This window comes from Astyanax mexicanus, chromosome 15 (genome assembly GCF_023375975.1).
Source record: "Astyanax mexicanus isolate ESR-SI-001 chromosome 15, AstMex3_surface, whole genome shotgun sequence".
Lineage (NCBI taxonomy): Eukaryota > Metazoa > Chordata > Actinopteri > Characiformes > Acestrorhamphidae > Astyanax > Astyanax mexicanus.
In genome coordinates this window covers 17,443,594-17,471,230 of record NC_064422.1, presented here as the reverse complement: position 1 = coordinate 17,471,230, position 27,637 = coordinate 17,443,594, and the positions used below count along the sequence as shown (strand labels likewise).

The 27,637-nt window shown below is 41.5% G+C and overlaps 1 protein-coding gene across 2 annotated transcripts; it reads left to right on the top strand.

The window, feature by feature from the left end:
- Positions 1-399: 399 nt before the first annotated feature.
- Positions 400-26,381, top strand: arhgap44b (Rho GTPase activating protein 44b). Of its 2 annotated transcripts, none has more exons than XM_022662975.2 (19): positions 400-602; positions 6,613-6,652; positions 7,527-7,646; positions 9,774-9,850; positions 10,029-10,140; positions 10,389-10,465; positions 11,358-11,472; positions 11,650-11,718; positions 11,809-11,890; positions 12,583-12,710; positions 14,151-14,262; positions 15,321-15,402; positions 15,538-15,618; positions 15,885-15,998; positions 18,292-18,383; positions 19,413-19,584; positions 20,774-20,886; positions 21,477-21,776; positions 24,058-26,381. In XM_022662975.2, exons 1-19 carry the CDS (start codon positions 550-552, stop codon positions 24,186-24,188), a joined length of 2,070 nt encoding a protein of 689 aa, XP_022518696.2. In that variant the 5' UTR covers positions 400-549; the 3' UTR covers positions 24,189-26,381. The 2 variants fall into 2 exon arrangements, with proteins under 2 accessions (XP_022518696.2, XP_022518695.2); XM_022662974.2 differs by lacking the exon at positions 400-602 and adding an exon at positions 4,254-5,282.
- Positions 26,382-27,637: the final 1,256 nt, after the last annotated feature.

Sequence of the window (27,637 nt, the reverse complement as noted above, 5' to 3'; positions counted from 1 at the left end):
ATCTGTCGTCCCCAGAGCGTCTAAAAAAGTTACCTAGTCCGACGTTTAAATGTTTAACTGCATATTGACGTCCAAGTCGGATCATAGTTTGACTTCAAATATTCAAGTATTTGCTGTTTTTATAAAATGATGAGAAATGGTTGCTGTGATCTGCATCAGTAAATAAAATCCGTGATGCTTTAACAAATGGTTATAAAAAAATCAATTTTGCTCTGAGAAATGCAGAAAAACACCTTTACTGGAGGACTGCTGATTAGCTGCACTCTGCTCAGTTTTAAAATTAAGTTTTACAACAGAAAAAAACTATTGTAGTTTATCCGCTGCATTTTGCACTGTCTGAACTACATTTCCCAAAATGCCTCATCGAGATTTTGCGTCACTGAGCGGAGGAGCCGTTGGAGGCTCCTCTCCCGCATCCCTGAAGCGCAGAGCCGCTGCTCAGGTGATGAGGGCTGTGCGCGCGACCCTTTCTTCAAACTGATCGATTATGGTGGGTTATGGTGTAGGAGAGTGCCTGGATGATGACGGCTGACTTCTAAATCTTTCAGGATGAAGAAACAGTTCAACCGAATGCGGCAGCTCGCCAACCAGACCGTGGGCAGGTGAGCACCTTAATTACTGTCTCTCACGCTGAACTCCAGTTCCACCTTAAGTGAACAGAACTGCAGCACCCTTTAAGGTGGAATGGAGCATTTTGACAAAACGACGTTCATTCTTATCGTTGAATACGTTTACGCTGTTTACACTGTCAGTCAGCCGTGTTAAAACCTTTACACTAAACAAAAGCTCGAGTTACACTCTCTCTGCACTCTTTTTACACTCTGTTCATTTTTCTGGTGGAGTAAATTTGAATGAATTGTGTTTGAGGAGCGTTAAACCATTACCAGATCTACTCCCTGTGTTCACCATTAAATTATCCAGGATTAAATCTACCAAAAAACAGATCAGGATTAATTCCAACCACACCCAGATCAGCAAAAAAAAAAATATCCCAAATCCATAACAGTATTAATACCATAATACCATGTTCACCTAAACCCAGATAAGGGTTATCCTCAACCATAAACCAGATTAGGATTAAACGCAATTTAAACCAGATCTTGATTAATTCTAATGAAAGCAGATCAGGATCACCATGTTAACATTGTTATCAATAGAATTATCAGTATTGTTTTTGTGTGTGTAATCTTTGCATATGAGTGTGTGTATGTGTGTGTGATGATTGCATAACAGTAACATTTCACCTTCTTTAAATATTTAATGATGGTACATACATTTACACCCACACACACACACACACACACACACACAGAATAACAGCTGAATAACAGTGAGTCCAGAATAAGTACTGCATACAAATTTCATACATTGAAGAGAGCTGTCTGGACTGTCAACTTTTAGTCAGCGAACATTAGCTACCTGCACTGCTAGCTTTGTTACCCAAAGCTAAGTCTGTTAGAGAATCCCACTGCTCCAAAATTACACACTCTGAATTTGAAATTACAGGACATTTGCAAGATGTTCCATATTTGGCAACCCAGAATGTAGAAATACACTGAAAAAATGATGAGTACATTTTCCTTAATATCTGATCTGGTTTTATATTTTATAAGTATGCTGAGAGATTATGAGAGATGTTGAGAAATAAGGGGAGATGTTGAGAGATACTAAGGGTGCTTTCACACCTGAAAGTCCGGACCGTGGTCTGAACCAAGGTTCATGAGTTTGCTACATTGTATATATTTGCTCCGCTTATTTTTGTTTTCACACTGCAGTTTAAGAAGCGCACCAAAGACTTTTGTGTGATACTCCTACATCCTTTCATCATCACTTACGTATCGATGCGTTTTCCTTAACTTGAAGCTGATTGGTTTTAGAAGGACATGCGTCTGATGTTGGCGTGTTGACAGTTCAGCAGATGGTTCATTCGGCGGGAAGCCTTTTCAGGATAGGGATAAAATGAATGAACAGATTCATTTTGTCTACATAGTAGTGCTGCTATTGTGGTTTTTATACCAGAAGCAGCAACTTCAGGCACAGTACTCTAGGTTAGTTCAAATTCGCTAAACGAACGTGCTTGTCCTGAAGCAACTGTATCCATGGCTCATTTTTCCTGCTTTTCCGGTTATTTTGAGAGGGTACTGACTGCAGCCTGGGAAGGCGGAGTTGTACGTCCAGTGCGTCCAGCTCCGCCCTCTTTGTCAGCATCATGTCTTAGCCCCGCCTCTGAACGGAAGTAAAGTCCGGACCAAACAAGGCAGGTGTGAAAGCACCCTAAAAAAACACTGAAAAATGGTGAGAGACGCTGAGAGATACTGGGAAAAGTTGAGAGGTACTGAAAGATACAGGGGTTGGACAATGAAACTGAAACACCTGGTTTTAGACTACAATAATTTATTGTCTCGACGGACAGTTCTGGTGGAAACAGGAGAGTTGAGGAGCACATTGAATTCTGCCGTGATTTGGGCAGCCGTGGTTTTTAGTTTTTTGGATACAATCCGGGTTAGCACCCACACTAAAATGACAGGTGTTTTAGTTTAATTGACCAACCCCTGTACTTAATGTTGTGGAGAGATACTGAGAGACTCAAAAAGATGTTGAGAAACCTAGAGATGTTAAGAGATGTAGAAAAATACTGAGCCTGTACAAGGAACCATTAATATGGTCAAGACCTTTGTAATTTGCATCGCTATAGGCTGACTGAAATCTGAAATACTTCAGATTTTTACTGCCTCAATATTTACTTATTGAATATGTATTTTATTCACTTATCACTAGGGCTAGGTATCACCACTGATGTCCTGATTAATTTTAATTCACAAGGTCCAGATGTGATTACATTTCTGAATTGATTTGATTCGATATTGATTCATTTAGGGATATTCCAGTTGCAATTACAGATTTTGTTTGGGTATGAAAAGAGATTTAATGATAATGGAAAAACAGGCTAATTTTAACCCTTAAGGGTATTTTCTCGATTTTTTGCTTAAAATCTTATTAAATTTGCCTTAAAAGACACTTGCCTGTACTGTAATACCCGTATGTGTTACATAAAATGTTGAGAACAATTTTAGCTCTCTCAGTGATGAGGTCTCATGTGATGCATGTGTAAAAAGATAATCTGGCCCTAAACGTGAAAAATATTCAATCTTACTTTAAAAATGACTGTAAAATGTATGAATAAAGTTCTGTATAAATGTAAAAATATCAAAAAAGAAAAGATCGTAAAGTTGTATTTGGCTCTTTTACATGAGTTTCATGCAAAGTATCAAAAATAAGCACCTATTTTTTTTAGACTTTTCAGGACTTGGTAGTACTGAGATTTTCGGTCAAATTTCGACACTAAGCACAAGAAGTTTTGTAAATACAGTTCCTTACTGATTTTTTTATTGTCATATTTTCTTCATTATATGAATTATCCCGGCTCTAAAGCTCTGTCTTCTTTGCCGCTGCTTTTCTAAAGGGGCTGCTGAAACTTTAGCAGCACTTTATGCATGTCTCTCTCTAATGTAGATTGACAGATTCTTGATGTGATGGGTGTGTCCAGTGCATGTGATTTTTGGTCAGTTCCACGTTAAAAACAAACAGAAATCACCAATTACATTGAAGAGGCTAATGACGGACACAAAAATCCACCAATCTTCTAGACTAGTAACTCCGGCTGTGTGTGGTGTGTGTATGTGTACGGTAACCAGTCCGACCAGTCTGACTCATTGTAAACAGTATGAGTGTGTGTTTATCACATATGTGGGTTTAAAGCAGGGTGTGTGTCAGCACTGACTGATTACAGCATTTCTCTTACCATTGTTTTACTGTGTGTGTGTGTGTGTGTGTGTGTGCACACTGTACTATTGTCCAGCAGGTGTGGTGAGTTAGAAAGGTGTGTGTGTGTGTGTGTGTGTGTGTTAGGTTTGAACACCAACTGGCCTGAGGCAGCAAATCAGCAGTACTCAACACTGACCCACTATTAGTTCTGCACAGTGAGGGTCTTCGGGTTTGTTCGTGCAATGAAAGTCTCTGGGTTGTGTATCTGTTTTGAGGGTCTCTGGGTTCAGTCTCTGCAGTGAGGGTGTCTGAGTTCACTCTGCTGTGGGGGTCTCTGAGTTCAGTCTCTGCAGTAAGGGTATCTGAGTTCAGTCTCTGCAGTGAGGGTGTCTGAGTTCAGTCTCTGCAGTGAGGGTATCTGAGTTCAGTCTCTGCTGTGAGGGTCTCTGAGTTCAGTCTCTGCTGTGGGGGTCTCTGAGTTCAGTCTCTGCAGTGAGGGTCTCTGAGTTCAGTCTCTGCAGTGAGGGTATCTGAGTTCAGTCTCTGCTGTGAGGGTCTCTGAGTTCAGTCTCTGCTGTGGGGGTCTCTGAGTTCAGTCTCTGCAGTGAGGGTCTCTGAGTTCAGTCTCTGCTGTGGGGGTCTCTGAGTTCAGTCTCTGCAGTGAGGGTCTCTGGGTTCAGTCTCTTCAGTGAGGGTCTCTGAGTTCAGTCTCTGCAGTAAGGGTCTCTAGGTTCAGTCTCTTCAGTGAGGGTCTCTGGGTTCAGTCTCTTCAGTGAGGGTCTCTAGGTTCAGTCTCTTCAGTGAGGGTCTCTGGGTTCAGTCTCTGCAGTGAGGGTCTCTGGGTTCAGTCTCTGCAGTGAGGGTCTCTGGGTTCAGTCTCTGCAGTGAGGGTCTCTGGGTTCAGTCTCTGCAGTGAGGGTCTCTGGGTTTAGTCTCTTCAGTGAGGGTCTCTGGGTTCAGTCTCTGCAGTGAGGGTCTCTGGGTTCAGTCTCTGCAGTGAGGGTCTCTGGGTTTAGTCTCTTCAGTGAGGGTCTCTAGGTTCAGTCTCTTCAGTGAGGGTCTCTGGGTTCAGTCTCTGCAGTGAGGTTCTCCGGGTTAGGACTGTGCAGTTCATTTGAATTGTACACTTTAAAATACTTTCTTAGCGAAAGTAATAAATGTGTGTAGTGTGTAGAGTTGTGAAGAGTTTTGTATGAAGTTTTCACTTTTTTCAAAAGTGGGAGACATTCTGCATGTGTGTGTTTGTGTGTGTGTGTATTATAAACACGCCCGGAGTGAGGACCCGACAGTCAGGTTTAATTCTTCAGATACTTTTCTGCTTCCTCTTCCCCCACTTTCTTCTGTGTCTGTGTGTGTGAGAGAGAGTGTGTGAATGTGTGTGTAGGTGTGTGTGTAGGGGTAGGTGTGAATGAGGTAGTGATAGAGAGATAGTGTCTATGTTCATTCATCATGGCTATGTTGAGAAGAAAGCTGCGTCTCTCCAGATCTGGACGCAGAAACACACAGAAGCGTTCAGAGTAAGTCTTTATCTCTCTCTTTCTCTCTCGCTTTATGTATCTCTCTCTCTCCCTTTCTGGGATTGTGGTCAGGGTCTGTGGGAACAGCGATTTAGATGTGTTTATTTGCTCTTTCTTAATCATTTGTACATCCTGGTTTATTTCCAAAGAAAAAGTGAAACATTAACAACTTTCTTTTTCTGGGCTGAAAGATTGGAGGGTAGGGATGGCACCTCACTCATCTGAAGACACCCAACCCCTGACGCTCTGGCGTAAGGTGGGGTGTCATTGGAGAGTGTGCTGCTGGTTGTAGGAGAGTGGGTTGATATGAAAGTTCAGGGCAGTTGTGGTGTTAGTGAAGGACAGAGAGCTGGTTCACAAACTGAATGAATGAACATGGAATCACAGGAAATGACCTGAATTGTGACGCCACAGTGCTAGAAGGGGGAATCACAGAGCATCTCATGATACAATCTTATCACAATATGCTGCCCACGATAATGTGATTCTGTGCTACTCAGAATATCACAAGATAATTCTTTACAATTCTTCACAGCATCTGTACCTAAAGAGAGAATAAAATACCCCTAAATAAGTAAATACCAGGAATTATGTGTTTATTGGTGTCAGTTTTACAGAATTTCATAACCAATATTATTCACCTCAGATTTACCCTATTCATTTGATGAATGAACTAATGAAGTAGTACTTCTAGTAAATCAAACTGTCAAACAAGTTAGTAAAAATACAATATTTATTGCCACATATCGATAATGTAGCACAAATAAAATCGATTAGTATTTTGTCCCACTCTTTTACCATTAATGTTGGTAAAAGAGCTAGAATGAAGAATGGTATGCAGTGAGGTAATCTCTCAGGGTGTTTTCGCACCTGTAGTTGGTTTCTATGGTCCGGATCATTTGATAAGTTTGTTTGCTTGGTTTGGTTTCACACAGACATAAACCTAAACGCACCAAAATGCGCACCAATAAAGCACGCTGAGCACATCGTCTCCTCTGATTGGTCAGAGCTGTCTGGTGCGGGAGCAAGAAAGTAAATACAGTGAGAAGAGTCTACAAGTGTTACAGCGCGTATACTTTTAATACAGAACGCAGAAGATTCGCCGCTACGCTTTCAAACACTTACCGCGTCTGCAGATTTCTATACTGATCTGTACATCGCCAACCAGTGTGACCTGCAAGACCCTAACTAAATATCCGTTCACTAGGTAAAAAAGCCCATCACAATCAGATGTGGGTGATGGTGGGTCTGCTCGCACAATTATGGATAATGTCTTTCTTATCCATGATGTCCTGTGATCTATCTTGACTGCTGTTGTTTCTGTCTACAGAGCTGAAAAAACTGAAGTGTTAAGTGATGATCTACTGCAGGTATGGGGTTGTAAAGAGGTTGTGTGGGGTGATTTGTGTGAGGATTTGTGTGTGGTGGGTTACATGTGGAGGTTTGTGTCTGAGGGTTTGCATGAGTGGGTTTTCTGTGGTGGGTCTGTGTGTGTGGTGGGTTGTGGGGGTATATGTGTGGTGGGATATGTTTGTAGGTTTTTGTGGAGGTTTACATGAGAGGGTTTGTGAGTGGTGGGTTGTGTTTGGGTGTGTGTGTGCGGAGGTTTGTGTTGGTGGGTTATTGTTTGGGGGTTTGTGTTGTGGGTTATTGTTTGGGGGTTTGGGTTGGGAGTTGGGTGTGCGGTGTTCATGTTTGGTGGGTTATGTTTGGGGGTTTGTGTGGGAATTTGTGTTGGGGTTATGGGGGGGTTGTTTGTAAGGATTAGTGTTAAATTTTACGTGTCCGCTAGAACTTTTCTTTAACACAGACCTCTCAGATCACTGTGTGGACGTGTCTGGGATGTTTTTGAATTCAAATGAAGCAATCATATCAAGTAGGCAATCGTAATTTTAAGATTTAACATTTGAATTAACCTAATTGTAACCTTTAGTTCTGGAAGTCCATATTGTACCATTTTCAGCTTTAAATCTGAGGTTGAAAGGCACCTGTTCAGTCTGTGTGTGTGGTGCTTATATGTATGTGACTTAGAAGCCTACTCTTCCCCGATTGGCTGGACCACAATTCACAGTTTTTTGCAGTATTGAGAGTCTAAAGTGTTGAGTCTAAAGTGTTAGTGGACACATACTGTTAGTAAGTAAAATGTTGCAGGAATCAACAATCAGTCTACACTGTGTATGTGTGTGTGTGTGTATGTGTGTGTGTGTGTGTGTGTGTGTGTGTGTGTGTGTGTGTGTGCTGCAGGTCGAGAAAAGGTTGGAGCTGGTGAAGCAGGTCTCCAGTAGCACTCATAAGAAACTGACGGCCTGTCTCCAGGGACAACAGGGAACAGAGTTGGACAAACGATCCGTCAAATCTCCAGTGGTATGTTTGTGGGCGAGGGCTACGGTGGCCCTGAAGTGCAAAAAAAACAATTTACAAAAATTAAAGCGAATTTACATACGAAAAATAATAACATTCAAGAAAATAAAATCACCAGAGAACAGCACTGAATCTCTTTTACAAACTGCGATTTCTGACGGAAAAGGGAGGGTCTAACACACAGGAAGTGATTATTGCGGACCCTCCTTGTCAGTCAAGCTGCTTCACGATGAGAGAGTGGAGTTATTGACACTAAACTATGTTTATTTACTAGTGCTGCTAAAATATGTGCCACACAACATAGTTTGTCTGACATGGAAACACGTTCCCAAAGTGTTTATAAAAATACTAAAATAGGTATTTTATTAACCGGGAGATGACAAAACTGAGAGATGTGTTTCCAGACAGGACTAAATGACCTGAAGACCACAGAGTTCAGCGAAAAACAGTAGATAATTCAGCGTGTAATTTTCTCAGAGAACGTCTGAGAAAAAAACACATATATAAAATAGAAGACTTTCCCATCACTCCCTGAGAAGCTAATCCTGTCCGGATAGGGCTTAAGTCGGACCAGATCATTTTCTGTTTACAGAAAACAAACTTATTAGTAGGCCTGTCGCGATAACTGTGTTATCCACTAATCGTACGGTCATTTTTTAAAACACAATAATTTTTGGCACCGTCGATTACAGCCGCGGGATTTGTTTACATGAGAAAGAGTCCCAGCGAGTTTCAGCACTGTGCAGCTCTCTCGCCGGCTCTCAACAAATCCGTCAGACAGCGACATCTATCGGTTAGGAAATGAGTGCATGGTGACGGTGCCGCTACACACACACGGTCTGTGTGCACGCGTGTGTGTGTGTGTGGAGATGTGTTGGCTATTGAACTTATTCGTGGCTAATTGGACTTTCTCAAAACTAAACAGCTGTAAACGTTTAGAAGTTTTAGAGTAATTTCAGTCCGGGATGGTGTGGGAGTATTTTGGGAGTATTTTTGCTTCAAAGCAGCACTAGGTAGGATTTCCTTACAGCTTGAAACTCACTGCAGCGCTGCATTGAGGTGTAATAGGAGGAACAGCGGTGCTCTCGTGTCTGTGCCGGGGCTCCTCTGAGCTCAAACCAGTCTCTGAAACTTTTCCGAGGCGGCCGCAACCAACGCTCGCGAGAACTGCGACCTGCTTTCCGACCTTTAGTTCTAACAGTTCTACAAGGACTACTGGTTCATTCTTTACAAACTAACATACAGACACTCTGGCAGAAGCTGGAAAGAGACCGAATATGTCTGTGAAAGCCAAAAAAAATGAGAAAGAGAAACTAATCCGCCTGAAACATTTATTACACTCTAAGCCTGTAGGGGGAGCCCAAGAGCACAAAATCTCAATCCTACCTAGTGGAGCTTTAAGCCAAATGAGCGAGAAGAACCATCAGTGCGAATGAGCCGGTATGTTTACTTTCACAACAGTGGAAACAAAAGCTGGAGACACAACTAACTTGAGATCTCATTTAAATCACAACCATGCAGCCCAATAAATCCAGCTGAATATTGAATATGAATATTGTTACCCCAGAGAGATCCTGCCTACAGCCCCACAGGTAAACATGCTGGAGTTTCTTGCTCAGAATTTGTCTGATAGTTACATAAAAAAAAAATACATTTATAGAGTTCCAGGGTGGTTGTACTTTATTTGTTTTAGTTATTTAGGATATATATATTTTTTTATAATGATAGCCCAATGTCTGTTCTTGATTAAAAGAAAGTTTACCTGTAAAATGATGAAATAGTAATATTTTGCTAGTGTATTATTACTGTGGCACATTGTCTTAAAGCTTCTTTGAGGAACCCAGATACAGGACAAAGCTTAAATCGTCCTGAAAATGTTGTTATCGTGACAGGCCTACTTATCAGTTTACCTTCTAAACTGCAGGGAATGTCCAGCAGAATACGAAGGGAAATACTAGAGAAAAATATACTGGAGGAATCCTGGAGGAGTAATGGGGAAATATGTTAGGAATACTGGGGGAATGCCCAGGTGAATATTTGGGAATGCTGTGTGTGTGTCTTTGTGTATAGATGAGTGTGTAAGTGTGTGTGTTTGGTAATGTGAGTGTTTGTGTGTGTTTTTACTGGTAGAGAAAGGTGCCGCTTGCATCTCTGGCACAGAGCCTTCTGGATGGAGCCGCTGTACTGGGAGATGACTTTCTGTTGGGGTAAGTACTACACACATACAAACACACACACACACAAACACACACACAAAGACACACACATGTATACACACTCTTTACCATTTTGTTGTTACTTCAATGATTTACTGTAGAAAACACTGCTGCTAATGTGTGGTGTGTGTGTGTGTGTGTGTGTGTGTGTGTGTGTGTGTGTGTGCAGTAAGGTGCTGAGGTTGTGTGGAGAGACTCAGGAGCATTTGGCCCAGGAGCTGCAAACGTTTGAACTGCAGATGGAGAAAGACATCATAGAACCACTGAACACACTCTCTGAGGTGTGTAAGTGTGTCTGTGTGTGTGAGTGTGTGTTAATGACTGGGTTAAGCCAGAATGTCCTAGACCTGTAATAATAAAAATGCATATAGTACATTTGTAATAAACTAAATGTGCTTATATTTAATTCACATTAAACTTTGCAGAAAAATAAAATAGAAAAAATAAAGGGTCCTAATCACTACCATGTTCTTTTTTGACTCCTCCACCTGACTGTTATTGGCCCTCATCATTGCCTTTTTTTTCACAGGTTGAAATTCCTAACATTCAAAAACAGAGGAAGCATTTAGCCAAGCTGGTTCTGGACATGGACTCTGCTCGGACACGGTGAGTCCAACACCAGTGTGAGGGTCTGGATCACACCACAGCTTTTATCAGACATAGAGTGTGTGAATTATATGAACAGTTTAGACCAATAAAGAGCACACCATAGACTTCTTCCCATTGTGTATCACAGTCTGTCAGAATGTGGATCATTTGTGGAGCATTTATAAAACTAGTACTAATGTTGTTAGGATAATGGCGAGGAAAGCTTCATCCACAATATTAAAGTCAGCTACAAGGAAAGCAGAAGCAAGAAAGTGATTATAATGTTATGGCTGACCAGTGTAATGTATATACAGAGCTAGTTATAGTTACATTTTAATAGGCTTTGTAATGCTTTATATATACTCAGGAATGGCAGAATTTCCAGAGTGGCAGAATGCAAATAAATGCGAATAATTTCCCTTAAGATAATAATACCGTAATGACAATAATAATAAGCATAATTTGTTTGACATTTCTTAAATCAACATTTAGAAAATTTGCACTTCGGGCAAAAACGCTAACAGACGTGCTTTGGTGTCGTGGCTACAAATCGAGTTCTCTCATAGTAAATAAATGGTCGGCTGTTGCTCTGTCGCTCTGTCATAGTTTGTGCTGGATCGGGTTTGTCACTTATCTGGATTCTCTGTTTTGTGTCGGGGTCGCTACACTTCCGCCTTTTGTGTCCCGTAATCGTCTAGAATATTGATTTTTGAATCGATTCAGAAACGATCATGTTCGAATTGAACATTTTACCCACCCCCACCCCTACACTTCCTGTGGTGTATTACAGCCTTTTAGAATAAGTGTGGTGATCACGTGAACATTATAGAGCATGATAAATTTTCCATACACCCTGTGCAATAAAGACAAAATTCAGATTGATTGGACAATGCACTTCTCTTGACTGTAGGTGGCAGTCGTCTAAGTCTTCAACACTAACCAGTAAAGAGCAGCATTTAGGAGCCAAAGCCGACTCCCTGAGGGAGGAGCTGGAGGAGGCAGCCAATCGAGTGGAGATTTGCAGAGTACGGCTTTCAGTATTTAACAACTTAAAGCTAACTGTGCTAATCAACTGAAAACCAGTGCACATAATGATTTGTGTAAACTGGGAGATTTTTGATTAGTTTTATATCTTTACCGTGTTGTTGTAAAGTCTGCAGGTTCGGAGAAAGTTCTGAAATAGCTTTTCTGCTCTGTTTCAGGATCAGCTCTCAACAGACATGTATAGTTTCGTGGCCAAAGAAACTGATTATGCAAACTACTTTCAGACGGTGCGTACCAGAACGTAATACTCCCAATATATAAACTGGTTTAGCTCCAGCTAACTTTCTCTCTCTCTCTCTGATACTTTCTTTCCTCAGCTGATTGAGCTTCAGGCAGAATATCACAGAAAGTCCCTGGAGCTGCTTCAGAACGTTCTTCCTCAAATTAAAGCACAGCAAGGTAAGATTCAAAAAAGTATTTTTATAAAGGGGTTGGACAATGAAAGTGAAGCACCTGTCATTTTAGTGTGGGGGTTTCATGGCTAAATTGGAGCAGCCTGGTGAACAATCTTTATTAATTGCACATTGCACCAGTAAGAGCAGTAAGGGTGTGAAGTTTCAATTAGCAGGGTAAGAGTACAGTTTTGCTCAAAGTACTGCAATGCACACAACATTATGGGAGACATACCAGAGTTCAAAAGAGGACAAATCGTTGGTGCACGTCTTGCTGGCGCATCTGTGACCAAGACAGCTAGTCTTTGTGATGTATCAAGAGCCACGGTATCCAGGGTAATGTCAGCATACCACCAAGAAGGACCAACAACATCCAACAGGATTAACTGTGGACGCAAGAGGAAGCTGTCTGAAAGGGATGTTCGGGTGCTAACCCGGATTGTATCCAAAATAATATAAAACCACGGCTGCTCAAATCATGGCAGAATTCAATGTACACCTCAACTCTCCTGTTTCCACCAGAACTGTCCGTCAGGACAATAAATGATTGTGGTCTAAAACCAGGTGTTTCAGTTTCATTGTCCAACCCCTGTATATAATGACACTCTACCACACTCCCCTTGGTGAGTGTTCCAGAGCTGTATATATTCTGTATGTATATCATTTGGGTGGTCTGATTTGAGCTTTTGGGTGTTGCAGAATTGTGGGTTGAGAAACCATGTTTTGGGAAGCCACTGGAGGAGCACCTGAGGCTCAGCGGCCGAGACATCGCCTTCCCAATTGAGGCCTGTGTGACCATGCTGCTGGATTGCGGTCTGCAGGAGGAGGTGATCCAAAATCACATTTATTTTTCATTTTACATAACCCATAATGTTTCTATTAAAAAAAACAGATGCTATGTCGTCGAGTGGTCCAGCGGTCTAAAGCGCTGCTACTATGAGCGGGAGGTCGCAGGTTTGAACCCCGGCCCATACAGCTTTGCCATCAAGCTGCCGGCGCTTAGAGGGAGCAAAATTGGCCCTGCTCCCTCCGGGTGGGTAGATGGCGCTCTGTCCCCACATCATTAAAAGGGTGATGTCCGCAGCACAGGGCGTCTGTGAGCTGATGTATCGGAACCGAGCCGCTGTGCTTTCCTCTGAGTGCACTGTAATGCTACTCGGCAATGCTGCATCAGTAGCAGCTCGAAAAGAAGCGATGGCTGATTCACATGTATCAGAGGAAGCATGTGTTAGTCTTCAACCTCCTGGTGTGTTGGGGCCTTACTAGTGATAGGGGGAGTCCTAATGAGTGGGTTTGGTAATTGGCCGTGTAAATTGGGGAGAAAATGGGAAAGAAATTTAATAAAATTATAAAAAAAAAAAACAGATGCTAAAAGGAGATGATATTCACATTACATTCACATCACTTCCATATACAGGCATGCTGTTTACATGACTACTTGAAAAATCAGACAACTGCTGCTAAATCTGTGCTTCTTTCATTTTGAGATTTTACGACTTTGGCTACGTTCACATTACAAGCCACATTGCTCAAATCAGATTTTTTGCTCAGATCAGATTTTGGCTATCTTTCCGGTTCACATTCACAAGTGTAGGTGATCTGTATCTGTGCGTAATGTGAACGAATCTGTTCCTGAAACATCTCACATGCAAATATTGATACATGTATAAACACCACCTTCTTCACCAACAACAAAAAACGTCAGATTCGAGAGACGACTCGTAGCTTCATAAAGGAAAATAAATGCGTTAGCAGCTCATATGTGGAGCATCTTTTGCTGGAGTGGAGAGTAAACAGCTGGTCTGAAGTTCATGCTCAGGTCGAGGAGGTGAAAAAAGGCCAGGCGGTTTGCTTTTGCTGTTTTTGCAGCTACAGTTGCACAGCTGCACCAAGAGATGTGTTTTGGATACGAGAGAGAAACACAAAGCGCATGCTTAAAAAAGCAAAAAGATGCATGAATTCCGACATTTGACATTCTGATTCCGTTCACGTTCATGTTGCATGCCCATGAATCGGATTTGTTTCTGATTTAGGACCACAGATGAAAGTGACTCAAATCTAATTTGAAAAAAAAAACAACAAAAAAAACGATTTGGCACATTCACACAGCCGTGAAAAAATCTGATCTGAGCCACACTGAGCAAAACAAATCAGTTTTAAGTCGCAATTGACACAAAACTACACACACACAGGTTTTCTTTTTCTATTTTATATAGAATTGTTTTAGATATTGTGGTATTTATGATTCATAATTTTTTTTTTTACAGGGTTTGTTCAGGGTGGCTCCTGCTGCCTCTAAGCTGAAGAAGCTGAAGGCCGCTCTGGACTGTGGAGTTCTGGACGTACAGGAGTATTCCGCTGACCCTCACGCTGTTGCAGGTGTGTTTATGATCTGTGTAATTGTTAAATAATCTGTCTGACAGAGAACAGTCTGTCTTGAAGGACACATCGTTATCCAATCACAAACAAATCCAAACCACATACAGCTGTGTTACAGACCCTGTTACAGCTGTGTTAGAAACCATGTTAAAGATGTGTTACAGTTACTGTTACAGTTGTTTCACAGACCCTGTTATAGATGTTTTACAAATACTAATACAGCTGTGGTATAGACCCTGTTACATCTGTGTTACAGAACCTGTTAGACATATGGTATAAACCTTGTTAGAGATGTGTTACAAACACTATTCCAGCTGTGGTATAGACCCTGTTTTAGCTGTGTTACAGACCCTGTTATATCTGTGTTACAGAACCTGTTAGACATATGGTATAAACCTTGTTAGAGATGTGTTACAAACACTATTCCAGCTGTGGTATAGACCCTGTTCTAGCTGTGTTACAGACCCTGTTATATCTGTGTTACAGAACCTGTTAGACATATGGTGCAAACCCTGTTAGAGATGTGTTACAAACACTATTCCAGCTGTGGTATAGACCCTGTTTTAGCTGTGTTACAGACCCTGTTATATCTGTGTTACAGAACCTGTTAGACATATGGTGCAAACCCTGTTAGAGATGTGTTACAAACACTATTCCAGCTGTGGTATAGACCCTGTTTTAGCTGTGTTACAGACCCTGTTATATCTGTGTTACAGAACCTGTTAGACATATGGTGCAAACCCTGTTAGAGATGTGTTACAAACACTATTTCAGCTTTGGTATAGACCCTGTTTCAGCTGCTTCATAGACTTTCAAATGTGTTTCAGCTGTGTTACAGCTGTGTTAGAAACCCCGTTAGAGATGTGTTACAATCCCTGTTACAATCCCTGTTACAGCTGTGTTACAGACCTGTTACAGTTGTTAGAGATGTGTTACAGATGTGTCACAGACCCTGTTACAGCTGTGTTACAGACCCTGTTACAGCTGTGTTACAGACCCTGTTTATAGCTGTGTTACAGATGTGTCACAGACCCTGTTGGTGTGCTTGTGCTCTTCAGGTGCGCTGAAGTCTTACCTGCGGGAGCTTCCTGAGCCCCTCATGACCTTTGACCTCTACGATGAGTGGATACAAGCATCAAAGTTAGTAACTTAGACCCATTTCCCCCCTTGATCAATTAAATATGCATTTGATAATAAGCTTGAACAATATATATATATATATATATATATATATAAAATGTTGAAATGTCTGTTGTGTCGGGTGCTGATGTTTAGTGTTCAGGATCAGGAGGCGTGTCTGCAGGCGCTGCTGCTGGTGTGTGAGAAACTGCCTGAACCCAACATCAACAACTTCAGGTGAGAAACAGTGGGAGGAGTTCAGTAGTGCAGCTCACATCATGTCACTCTTTGAAGTGCCTTCCTCCACCTGTCATTACAGTAGTGCTTGGTTCACAGGATGTGCAGTGATTGCAGATGCAGTGATTGCAAAAATATTTGACCCCTTAAAAAAAATCCTGAGAATTCTCAGTGCAGAAGAAAAGATACATAATCATATCCAGTTGTTTGTGTGTTTCTCTGAGGTCTGCTGGATCAGGAGTGATGAGTGTTGTGTTTATTCTCAGGTATTTAATGAAGTTTCTGGCAAAGCTGAGTGAGAGCGACACCATCAACAAAATGAACGCAGGAAACATCGCCATCGTCCTCGGACCCAACCTGCTGTGGCCTCAATCACAGGGGTAAACACTTCTTCATTCACTCTCACTCACTCATTCTCTCTCTCACTTCCACTCGCTTACTTCCACTCGCTCTCACTCATTCACTCTCTCACTTCCACTCGCTTACTTCCACTCGCTCTCACTCATTCACTCTCTCACTTCCACTTGCTTACTTCCACTCGCTCTCACTCATTCACTCTCTCATTTCCACTCTCTCACTTCCACTCGCTCTCACTCATTCACTCTCTCACTTCCACTCGCTTACTTCCACTCGCTCTCACTCATTCACTCTCTCACTTCCACTCGCTTACTTCCACTCGCTCTCACTCATTCACTCACTCACTCCCACTCACCCACTTCCACTCCCTTACTTCCACTCTCCCAAATCCACTATCTCAATTCCATTCTGCTCACTTACTATCGTTCACTTTCGCTCTAACTTCGACTTTCTCACTTCCATTCTGCTCACTCACTCTCGTTCATTTCCACTCCCTTAATCACGAACTCATCGCCACTCGCTCATTCACTCTCTCACTACCACTCACTCACTTCTGCTTACTGACTTCCACTTGCTCACTTCCTCTCGTTTACTTCCACTTGCTCACTCACCTACTCATTTACTCTCCCACTCCCACACTTCTGTTCACTGACTTCCACTCGCTTACATGCACTCGCTCACTTACTTACTCATTTACTCTCTCACTCCCACTTGCTCACTTCTGCTCACTGACTTCCACTTGCTCACTTCTGCTCACTGACTTCCACTTGCTCACTTCTGCTCACTGACTTCCACTTGCTCACTTCTGCTCACTGACTTCCACTTGCTCACTGACTTCCACTCGCTCACTTCTGCCCACTGACTTCCACTTGCTCACTTCTGCTCACTGACTTCCACTCGTTCACTTCTGCTCACTGACTTCCACTCGCTCACTTCCAGTCGCTCACTCACTCACTCATTTACTCTCTCTCTTTTCCACTCGCTCACTTTTGCTCACTGACTTCCACTCGCTCACTTCTGCCCAATGACTTCCAGTCGCTCACTTCTGCTCACTGACTTCCACTCGCTCACTTCTGCTCACTGACTTCCACTCGCTCACTTCTGCTCACTGACTTCCACTCGCTCACTTCTGCCCACTGACTTCCACTCGCTCACTTCTGCTCACTGACTTCCACTCGCTCACTTCTGCTTACTGACTTCCACTTGCTCACTTCCTCTCGTTTACTTCCACTTGCTCACTCACCTACTCATTTACTCTCCCACTCCCACACTTCTGTTCACTGACTTCCACTCGCTTACATGCACTCGCTCACTTACTTACTCATTTACTTTCTCACTCCCACTTGCTCACTTCTGCTCACTGACTTCCACTTGCTCTCTTCTGCTCACTGACTTCCACTTGCTCTCTTCTGCTCACTGACTTCCACTTGCTCTCTTCTGCTCACTGACTTCCACTTGCTCACTTCTGCTCACTGACTTCCACTTGCTCACTTCTGCTCACTGACTTCCACTTGCTCACTTCTGCTCACTGACTTCCACTCGCTCACTTCTGCTCACTGACTTCCACTCGCTCACTTCTGCCCACTGACTTCCACTTGCTCACTTCTGCTCACTGATTTCCACTCGTCCACTTCTGCCCACTGACTTCCACTCGTCCACATCTGCTCACTGACTTCCACTCGCTTACTTCTGCCCACTGACTTCCACTCGCTCACTTCTGCTCACTGACTTCCACTTGCTCACTTCTGCTCACTGACTTTCACTTGCTCACTTCTGCTCACTGACTTCCACTCGCTCACTTCTGCTCACTGACTTCCACTCGCTCACTTCTGCCCACTGACTTCCACTCGCTCACTTCTGCCCACTGACTTCCACTCGTCCACTTCTGCCCACTGACTTCCACTCGTCCACTTCTGCTCACTGACTTCCACTCGCTCACTTCTGCTCACTGACTTCCACTCGTCCACTTCTGCCCACTGACTTCCACTCGTCCACTTCTGCTCACTGACTTCCACTCGCTCACTTCTGCCCACTGACTTCCACTCGCTCACTCCTGCTCACTGACTTCCACTCGCTCACTTCTGCTCACTGACTTCCACTTGCTCACTTCTACTTGTTAACTTGCTAAATTATCGTTGTGTATTGAGTTTAGGTTACTATTTAACTTATTCTTCTTATTATTAATATGTACTGCTGTATGTTATTATTTGTATGATCAGATCTAAGATCAGATTATGTTTTGATGAATACGTAATGTAATTCATATTTTGATATCATCTGCTCATTTGTCCGTTTTCATGGTTTTGTGTGTTTCAGGAATTTAACGGACATGATGACCACTATGTCGCTCCAGGTTGTGCGGATCATTGAGCCCATAATTCAGCACGCTGACTGGTTCTTCCCTGGAGGTGAGAATCACACACTGACCATTTCACCAGTCTACATCTTATTTTGACCAGTTTGACCCGTCATAATGTCAGACTGGCTAACTAAACCCAGAAGTAGGAACTGTTCTGTGTGTTGGAGCTATTAGAAGGCTAGGGTAGCTACCTACCAATTAGCACAGCGCTTACTACACTATCACAGTCGATAATTACATTTTCAACTTATTGCACAATAAGTAGAATTGACCTCAATAATATTTGATAATCTATAATCTTTTGTATTTATTTGTATGTTTGTTCACATATATAAACAGTATTTTAGCCAGTCATGCAATACCAGAACAATGCATCAATAACTGAGACTCCATAAACACACAGTGAGGACTGCAGTGGGTGAATGAAAAAGTATTTATTTCCCAATCTATGATTAAATAAATAAAACAATATAGTTGTCTTTAAAATGGTATAATTGCTTTGTTATGCTTTTCTTTTATTTTTGTATCCGTGGCATTTAATGCTCTTAAAATGACATTAATATTGTTTATCGCAATAATTTCTGGGACAATAAATCTTTCACAGATAATTGTTATCGTGACAGGCCTAGTTTTGACACTGTGTGCCTCTGTTGCCTTTAACATAGACTAATGTATTTCAGTGTTTCTATCTCTCTTTCTCTCTCTCTTTCTCTCTCTCTCTTTCTCTCTCTCTCTTTTTCACAATCCAATTCAATTTAATTCAAAGAAGCTTTTTTGGCATGACCATAGTTAATTACAGTATTGCCAAAGCATTAATTAATTAAATTATAAATAAAATAAAAAAAGAATAACAATTGATCAGTTTTAACATATACATAAACAATTCACATATACATAAATAAATAATTTACTACATTTAAATTAGACCTTAATTACAATGTAATTGATTGTTAGGATATTTTATATATTATTTATATTTATATATTATATGATTTATATGATTATCTCTGTTTTAGAATCTGGTGGTTTGGTGTGTTTATAACTGAACTTTCTCTCTTTCTTTTTCTCTCCCTCTAAGAGATTGAGTTTAATATAACAGGACATTACGGCAGTCCCGTCCACACCAACCATAACTCTATCTCCAGCTCCGCCTGGCCTGAGCCTGATCAGACAGACGGTAAGAAGGGCCACAGGCGGCCGCTGAGCGTAGCTACAGACAACATGCTGCTGGAGTTTTACAGGAAGGACAGGTAGACTCCTCCTCTCACAAAATCTGACACCCCTTCGCATGCATGCACATTACACAGCACAGGGTTCGTACGGTCATGAAAAACCTGGAAAAGGTATGGAATAAAAAAAAAATTGGATATGTTTTGGAAAATTTAAAATACCCAGTAAGTTTTGGAAAAAGTCACAGTAATTTAGCGCAATGAATCTCAGGATTTTTATTTTTATTTATTTATTTTTTTATTTCCAATTTTTCCCATTTTCTCCCCAATTTACACAGCCAATTACCCAACCCACTCATTAGGACTCCCCCTATCACCAGTAATGCCCCAACACACCAGGAGGGTGAAGACTAACACGTGCCTCCTCAGATACATGTGAAGTCAGCCATCGCTTCTTTTCGAGCTGCTGCTGATGCAGCATTGCCGAGCAACATCACATCAACATGTATCTGTTCCGATACATCAGCTCACAGACGCCCTGTGCTGTGGACATCACCCTAGAAGTGATGTGGGGAGAGAGCGCCATCTACCCACCCGGAGGGAGCAGGGCCAATTTTGCTCCCTCTGAACCCCGGCAGCTTGATGGTAAAGCTGCATTAGCGGGCGTTTGAACCTGCGACCTCCCGCTCATAGTGGCAGCGCTTTAGAACAATTCTGGACCACACGGCGCTCCAATCTCAGGATTTGAGACACATTTTACTATTGAAGATTCTGTGTCAGCGTTGCTTAAAAAACAAAACAAAACAAAAATAATTTTAGGCCTATTATCAATTTTGATTATAGTTTATAATATTTTGTCCATGTCTCCACTGGTGTTTGAAAGATCGTGTGGTCATGAAAATTTGTTTTAAAGGCATGGAAAAGTCATGGAAATGTATTGTTTAAGAAAAGTGTATGAACCCTGACAGCAGTATAGGTACACCAGATAATGCTAGTGATTCCTGTATCTACTGTAACTGTAGGTTAACCCTTATTTATAAACAGAAATTATAAATAGGTATAGAGGGGATTCTGTTGATCTGCTCGTTCTGATGCAGTAGACCCCTGTACTCGAAGGGGAGTGGCACGCTGGTGATGATGACAGGATGTAGTAAAATTCTTTAAACTGCAGCGTGAAAACAAAACATATCACATAACATATCTTAAGACAGTATACAATGTAACAAACACACCAACCTTGTTGTTCATGTGTGTGTGTGTTTGTGTTTAGTGTACTGAAGACTAAGGAACTTTCGCCAGTGATTGGACAACGAGGTCTTCAGACCTCGCCCCCTGGTGGACACTCACAGGTGTCTGAAAACAGCCTACACCCACTTGGGAAAGGTACAGTTCAGTGTGTGTGTGTGTGTGTGTGTGTGTGTGTGTGTGTATGATTACAGGGTTTAATGTTGATATCACCTCCAAGCTGAATGGGTGGAGCTTAACTGATGTAGTCTAAATGGAAAACAAATAAGAGACCACTTATAAATGATGAGTTTCTTTGATTTTACCAAATCAAAAACCTCTGGAACATAATCAAGAGGAAAACCATCACAAGCCATCAAACCAAACTGAACTGCTTACATTTTTTCACCAGGAGTAAAGCAGCATAAAGTTATCCAAAAGCAGTGTGTAAGACTGGTGGAGGAGAGCATGCCAAGATGCATGAAAATAGTGATTAGAAACCAGGGTTATTCCACCAAATACATAGATTTCTGAACTCTTAAAACTTTATGAATATAAACTTTTTTTTTTTTTGCATTATTTGAGTACTGAAAGCTCTGCATCCTTTTTAGGAGAAATGTTGTCTGTAGTTTATAGACTAAAGCAACAATGTTCTTTTTACTCAAACATATACCTATAAATAGCAAAATCAGAGAAACTGATTCAAAAACTGAAGTGGTCTCTCTCTCTCTCCTTCTCTCTCTCTCTAGCGAAGAGCCTGTCCCCCAGCAGATGGTCCGACCACACCCCCAGTCAACCTTCGCCCATCAGCCTGTCACCGAACCCCCCCACCCCCCCCTCCTTCAGCTACTCGCCGGTCTACGCCACCATCGGCTCTCCTGGGCACAGTTCCCCCGCTTCCCTCTCTGCCCCTTCCCCCATCTCTGCCACCCTCCCTAAAATCCATCCCATCTCCAAACCCCCCCGGCGCAGACCCGGCCTGCCCCCGCCCCGCGCCCCCAGCCCTCAGCCTCTGGAGCACACTGGTGCAGAGGAGAACATGGCCACAGGTAAGAACCCTGAGAGAAAAAGGAAATTTAAAATCTGCATAGAGAAACAGCATGCAGTATGCACTCTTCAAAAAAAATAAAAGTTGCACAACCAACCAGCAGGAATGAAACTTGGTAGGTAGTTTTGTCATCATGAAGCATGCAAATTATTCCGGTTTTCACGCCTGGCTGTGCATGTGATGTTAGCAGGGTGGGGCTTATCGCTGTACCTGACTGCTACATGAGGGGAGCATGCTTTCCATTCTGACACTTCCTTCTGGGTGCAGCTGTTTTTTTATGATGAGTGCATGTATATGAGAACAGTAGTAAGTATGAAGATCACAAGGAGTCTTTGTTAAAATGTTTCAAGTGGAGGATCTGGGTTAGAATAGGAGCTTTCAGGTTTTGCTGTATCCGTTGTCTCTCTACAGTCTGACACTGTAAGGTACTGCTCTTTTTCAACTGTTGTTCAGCTTTTATTCAGCTCTTCTCCTCTCTCTCTTTTCTCTCTGTGCTGTTCCAGTATGAGGACAATGGTAAGCAGCTGCTCCCATCCTCACCCACTATTAATGAGGAATGCACCCATCCATATTATTCTCATCTGTTCTAATTTGATACATAAACTTGAGAGATACGGTACCAACACATCATGACTGACCTAAACACAAACTAAAACAAATTAACAAGAGACTGGAAGACATGAGGACAGATCAGTACATATGCATACAGAAGCTGCTGTCTGATTAAACTGGGATTTAAATTTCTGTAAACGAGTGCATTTTAGCTGTTCTTTCTGACCTGTATAACATGCTGAAAGAAGATGATGGGTCAAGGACACCACTTAGAAAACCCAATCCTGCTGATTTTGTTAAAATCCAATCCCAATATCAGATCGGTGCATCTTTACCATGAACATATTTACATCAGTATCTTATCTGTGTGTGTGTGTGTGTGTGTGTGTGTGTGTGTGTGTGTGTATGTTGTAGGACAGTAGAGTCCATACTCTTCTGTAGAGATACAGCCCAGTCATCTAATCAGCCAATCATGTGGCAGCAGAGCAGAGAGTGTAGTCATGCAAATACAGATCAGAGCCTTCAGATGTTGTTTGCGCCAGACTAATATTGACTGCCGTGTGATTGTACAGTTATGGTGTAATTGTACAGTTATGGTATAATTGTAATGTTTGGTGTCATTGTTCTGGTTTGGTATGATTGTACTGGTTTGGTATGATTGTACTGGTTTGGTGTCATTGTACTGGTTTGGTGTGATTGTACTAGTTTGTTGTGATTTTACTGGTTTGGTATGAAAACACATTTAGCAGGCAGAGCTGGTACAAAATACTGAGGTGGATTATTGCTTTTGGACCTGGATTTGTCACTCCACTTCACTTGACAGGTTGGTGGTGTTCGTTGGTGATGTTGATTGTTAGAGTTGGTTGGAGGGTTGGAGGGTTGAAGGTGTGGGTTGGTGGTCTTAGTTGCTGGTTGGAGGAGTTGGATGGTGATGCTGGTTAGTTCTGGTGGTTGAAGGTGTGAGTTGGTGGTCTTAGTTGCTGGTTGGAGGGGTTGGATGGTGATGCTGGTTAGTTCTGGTGGTTGAAGGTGTGAGTTGGTGGTCTTAGTTGCTGGTTGGAGGAGTTGGATGGTGATGCTGGTTAGTTCTGGTGGTTAAAGGTGTGGGTTGGTGGTCTTAGTTGCTGGTTGGAGGGGTTGGATGGTGATGCTGGTTAGTTCTGGTGGTTGAAGGTGTGGGTTGGTGGTCTTAGTTGCTGGTTGGAGGGGTTGGAGGTTGATGCTGGTTAGTTCTGGTGGTTGAAGGTGTTGGTTGTGGTCTTAGTTGCTGATTGGAGGGGCTGATTGATGGTGATGGTTGGAGGGGTTGGCTATTTGTTGGTAGTCTTAGTTGTTGGCGTCTATTTCTAGATGGAGGAGTTGGATGGTGGTGTTAGTTGGTTCTGATGGTTGGAGGGGTTGGTTGCTGGTGATGGTTGATGCTGTTAGCTAGTGGTGTTGTGATGTGGAGAGCAGATGATTTTACCAGTAATTTACTGCAGATTGTTGTTCATGAATAACTTAACTGAAGGTTGCAGCAGGTTTGGGAAGATCAGTGATGATCCTAGAGCTGAGCCCTGTGGCACAGAATAACCTTTTTTTTTGTTTCATGTATAGGTTCTTCACACTTACACATCTACATTTCAAAAATATTTCCTCCACATATTCTTATATAGAGTTTCTTACAGAACATTTAGGAGGGTATAGCTGTTATTACATTATAATATATTGTAATTTCTTTCTTTCTGTAGATTCTTTGAGCATCCAGTATCTGCCCATCATCAACGTTCAGCCAGATGTTATTCCGGACAAGATCTCTGGCACCCCCTTCAGGATTTCTGTGACACCATGTGAATCGGAGGAGGAGAGCACTCAACTTTAAACTGAGCAGAGATTAAACTCTCTGACTATCCATCTATTTGTTGCCACCACTATACAGAAAACTACTGCTGCTTCTGGACCACTGCTAAAGAGAGCCACCTCCCAAAAAAAACTTTTTAAACACCTTTCCAAACCTCTCTAAACACCTGCCCAAAACACCTCTCAAAACACCTTCTACACACCCTCTTAACACTCCCCAAACACATACACTAAGCCCCCTCAACAACCCCAGCAACAAACACTCCCAATACCTCCTCCAAAATCCCAAACACCTCCTTCAAACACTCATCTAGCACCTATGCAAAAAAACCCTCATCCACCCCAAACTCTTTTTTACAATAACCCTACAAAAACACCCTTCAGAACTTCTCCAAACACTTTTCTAACACCTCCCCAACACTCCCAAACTCTAAACCTTTTCAAACACACCCCAAACTCACATCCAGTACCCTCCTAACACACTCAACCCCCCGGCAAACTCCTCTCCAAACATTCCCCCAAAAAACTCCATTCAACACCTCTCCAAACACTCCTCCAAACGCTCCGTCAGACACTTCTCAGCGCCCCGTTCTTACTGTAGGAATGTTATTACACAGCGAATGTGTTCAACAAGAGAATCATTAATTGATTTGTGGAATTAATGAACAAAACTTTAGTGTTATGAATGTTTTATGTATTTATGTAAAAAAATGTCATGTCTAATGATCAATTGTAAATTATGTAGAAACACTGGGCCAATGAAGTGTAGTGGTGTAATGATCTTCAGATGATCGCTGCAGTCAAGACAAATCAAATCAATTTTTATTGTCAATAATGCATATATGTACAGGACATACAGAGGATTGAAATTACATTACTGTTCTTCCAAAAATTATAAATCTAAAAGAATGAGAGACACTAAATGTACAAAAAACAATAAGGACAAACCAACTCCATCAAACAGTTCCTTTAAATTATAAAAAAATGTGTGCCATAGGTCTCTGTTTTAGGACCATCACAGATCCTCCTAAACCTACCGCCAACTTTAATGCAGTTCATGAACAACAATAATCTACAGGGGTTGGACAATAAAAAGGCAACACCTGGTTTTAGACCACAATAATTTATTGTGGTGACGGACAGTTCTGGTGGAAACAATCCGTGTTGGCACCCGAACATCCCTTTCAGACAGCTTCCTCTTGCGTCCACAGTTAGTCTTGTTGGAAGTGGTTGGTCCTTCTTGTTGGTATGCTGACATTACCCTAGATACCGTGGCTCTTGATACATCACAAAGACTTGCTGTCTTGGTCAAAGATGCGCCAGAAAGACGTGCACCAACAATTTGTCCTCTTTTAAACTCTGGTATGTAACTCATAATGTTGTGTGCATTGCAGTATTTTAAGCAAAACTGTGCTCTTACTCTGCTAATTGAACCTTCACACTCTTACTGCTCTTACTGGTGCAATAGTGTGCAATTAATGAAGATTGGTCACCAGGCTGCTCAAATTTAGCCATGAAACCTCCCACACTAAAACGACACGTGTTTCAGTTTCGTTGTCCAACCCCTGTAGAGTACAGTGCAATGCTAACCATCTAATCTCCACATCACCACCCAAACCCATCAATATTCTTCAACCCCCTCAACACCACCAAGCAACACCAACAACCTACCCTCCCAAACACCACCACCCAACACCTCGAGCCACTCCTACTAACTGCTTAAACCAGCCTCTTTTTTTTTTACTTGTTAATTATTTATTTTTAAAAGTCATCAATGATCAATTGTTCACCATTTACAAACCAAGTGTTCCACCAGTCAATGAATGAGAGTATTAATGATTTAGTGATGAGTCTGGATCTTCTACAGAGCAGGAGTACTGCTTCTGTTGTTGTATAATATGTGCCGAATGATGATGATGATGATTTTAATTGCATTTAGTTCAGTTGGCAGAAGTGCTCCTACTTTTATTGACCAATAGCTGATCCTCTCATTTCCATATGCCATCTGTTAACAGACACATCTACGAACTTTCCTTCAGAGAAGAAAAAAAATATTAAGAAAATGTTTTGAATGTTGAAGTTTTTGAATGTAACGTACAGTTTGTGGATGTGCTGGTGCTGTTGGTCCCAATGAGCACAAGCCTTACTGGTCTCGGACTGGTTTTATAGTGATATACTCATAAAGATACTTCATAATATATTTAATTATAAATGTTATGTTATATTTTTGAAGGAGCTGCTGGTTTGAAGATTATCTCAGTAACAAGGACCATATTTGCAGAAGTGTTGGGAGACTTCAACCCATCCGAACACACACACACACACACACACATATGGTGTTGCATATGGAAGTCTATGTTTCATTTCTCAGCGCTGTTATAGAAGACTTTTAACTGACAGATCTTTGTGTACCCTCTGAGAAGTAAAAAACAGTTAAAAAAAAGCACCATGTACTCTCTGGAGCATCGATCGATTTAAAATGTTAGTTTAATAATTAATAATTATTTTCCAAAGGAATTAAAAAAGCAAACTCGTTTCACACTGCAGTTGCAAGAAAAGCCCCTCATTGGCTAGAAGCTCCGTTAACACCCCTTTGATGTTTGTTTCTGTTCATTCTAAAATGTTAATCTCCGCTATCAGTGGAGCTCTGAACTGAACTAAAACAGATCAAAGGATTAAAATATGAGCTTCAGAGGCCCCATTAACACCTGACATTATTATGGCACATGGGTGATCTGATCATAAGTATCCGCAACAAAGTACAGATGTGAACGGGAGACAGTGCATCTTGGGAAGGCATCGTTATGTAGCGAGCTCAGCAGTTTAATACCTGGTGCTAATTGAGATATATAATAGAAATATTTTTAATTGTGCGCCATTTATTAAATTAATTGAATTTGATAAATAAATTAATTAATTAATCAATTAATGAATAACACAAGAAATCTCAGGGTGTGGCTTCTACAGGCGACAGGAATTCTCATAACCAGGTAAAAAAAAAAACGCTGAAATGACAGGTTTTGTAATATAAAAAGTATTTTATTAAATCACACAGATATGAGTAAATAATTCATTAAAATGTCATAAATGTAGCCATTAGATATTAAATCATAGTGTATAATGATAAATGAGAAACAAACACGTTATAATACTGGTATGAAGGGATTACAGATTAATAGAACTATTAGGTGAGGATTTCTTAATAATGAACTAATTATAATGAGATCAAAACGATCAAATAAGAACAAAAATATGTAGAAAATAAAGATATTTTAGGACCTACAAAGATCATCCTTTTCACCAAAATAACTAAAAATGACTCTATACTAAGAAAAAGGTTAGGGACAATAACCAACCAGACTTGACCAACCCAAACACCAATTACTGAAAGAAATACCCAAACTGCCATAAAACACCACCCATGTGTCACCGTGCTTCAGCTAGCGAGAGATTTCTTATTTTACTAATAGA

Coding starts and splice junctions, on each gene's coding strand:
- arhgap44b (XM_022662974.2), top strand. CDS start 5,215: ATGGCTATGTTGAGAAGAAAGCTGCGTCTCTCCAGATCTGGACGCAGA. Junction 5,283..6,612: donor AACACACAGAAGCGTTCAGA/GTAAGTCTTTAT, acceptor TTCTGTCTACAG/AGCTGAAAAAACTGAAGTGT. Junction 21,777..24,057: donor AGAGGAGAACATGGCCACAG/GTAAGAACCCTG, acceptor TTCTTTCTGTAG/ATTCTTTGAGCATCCAGTAT.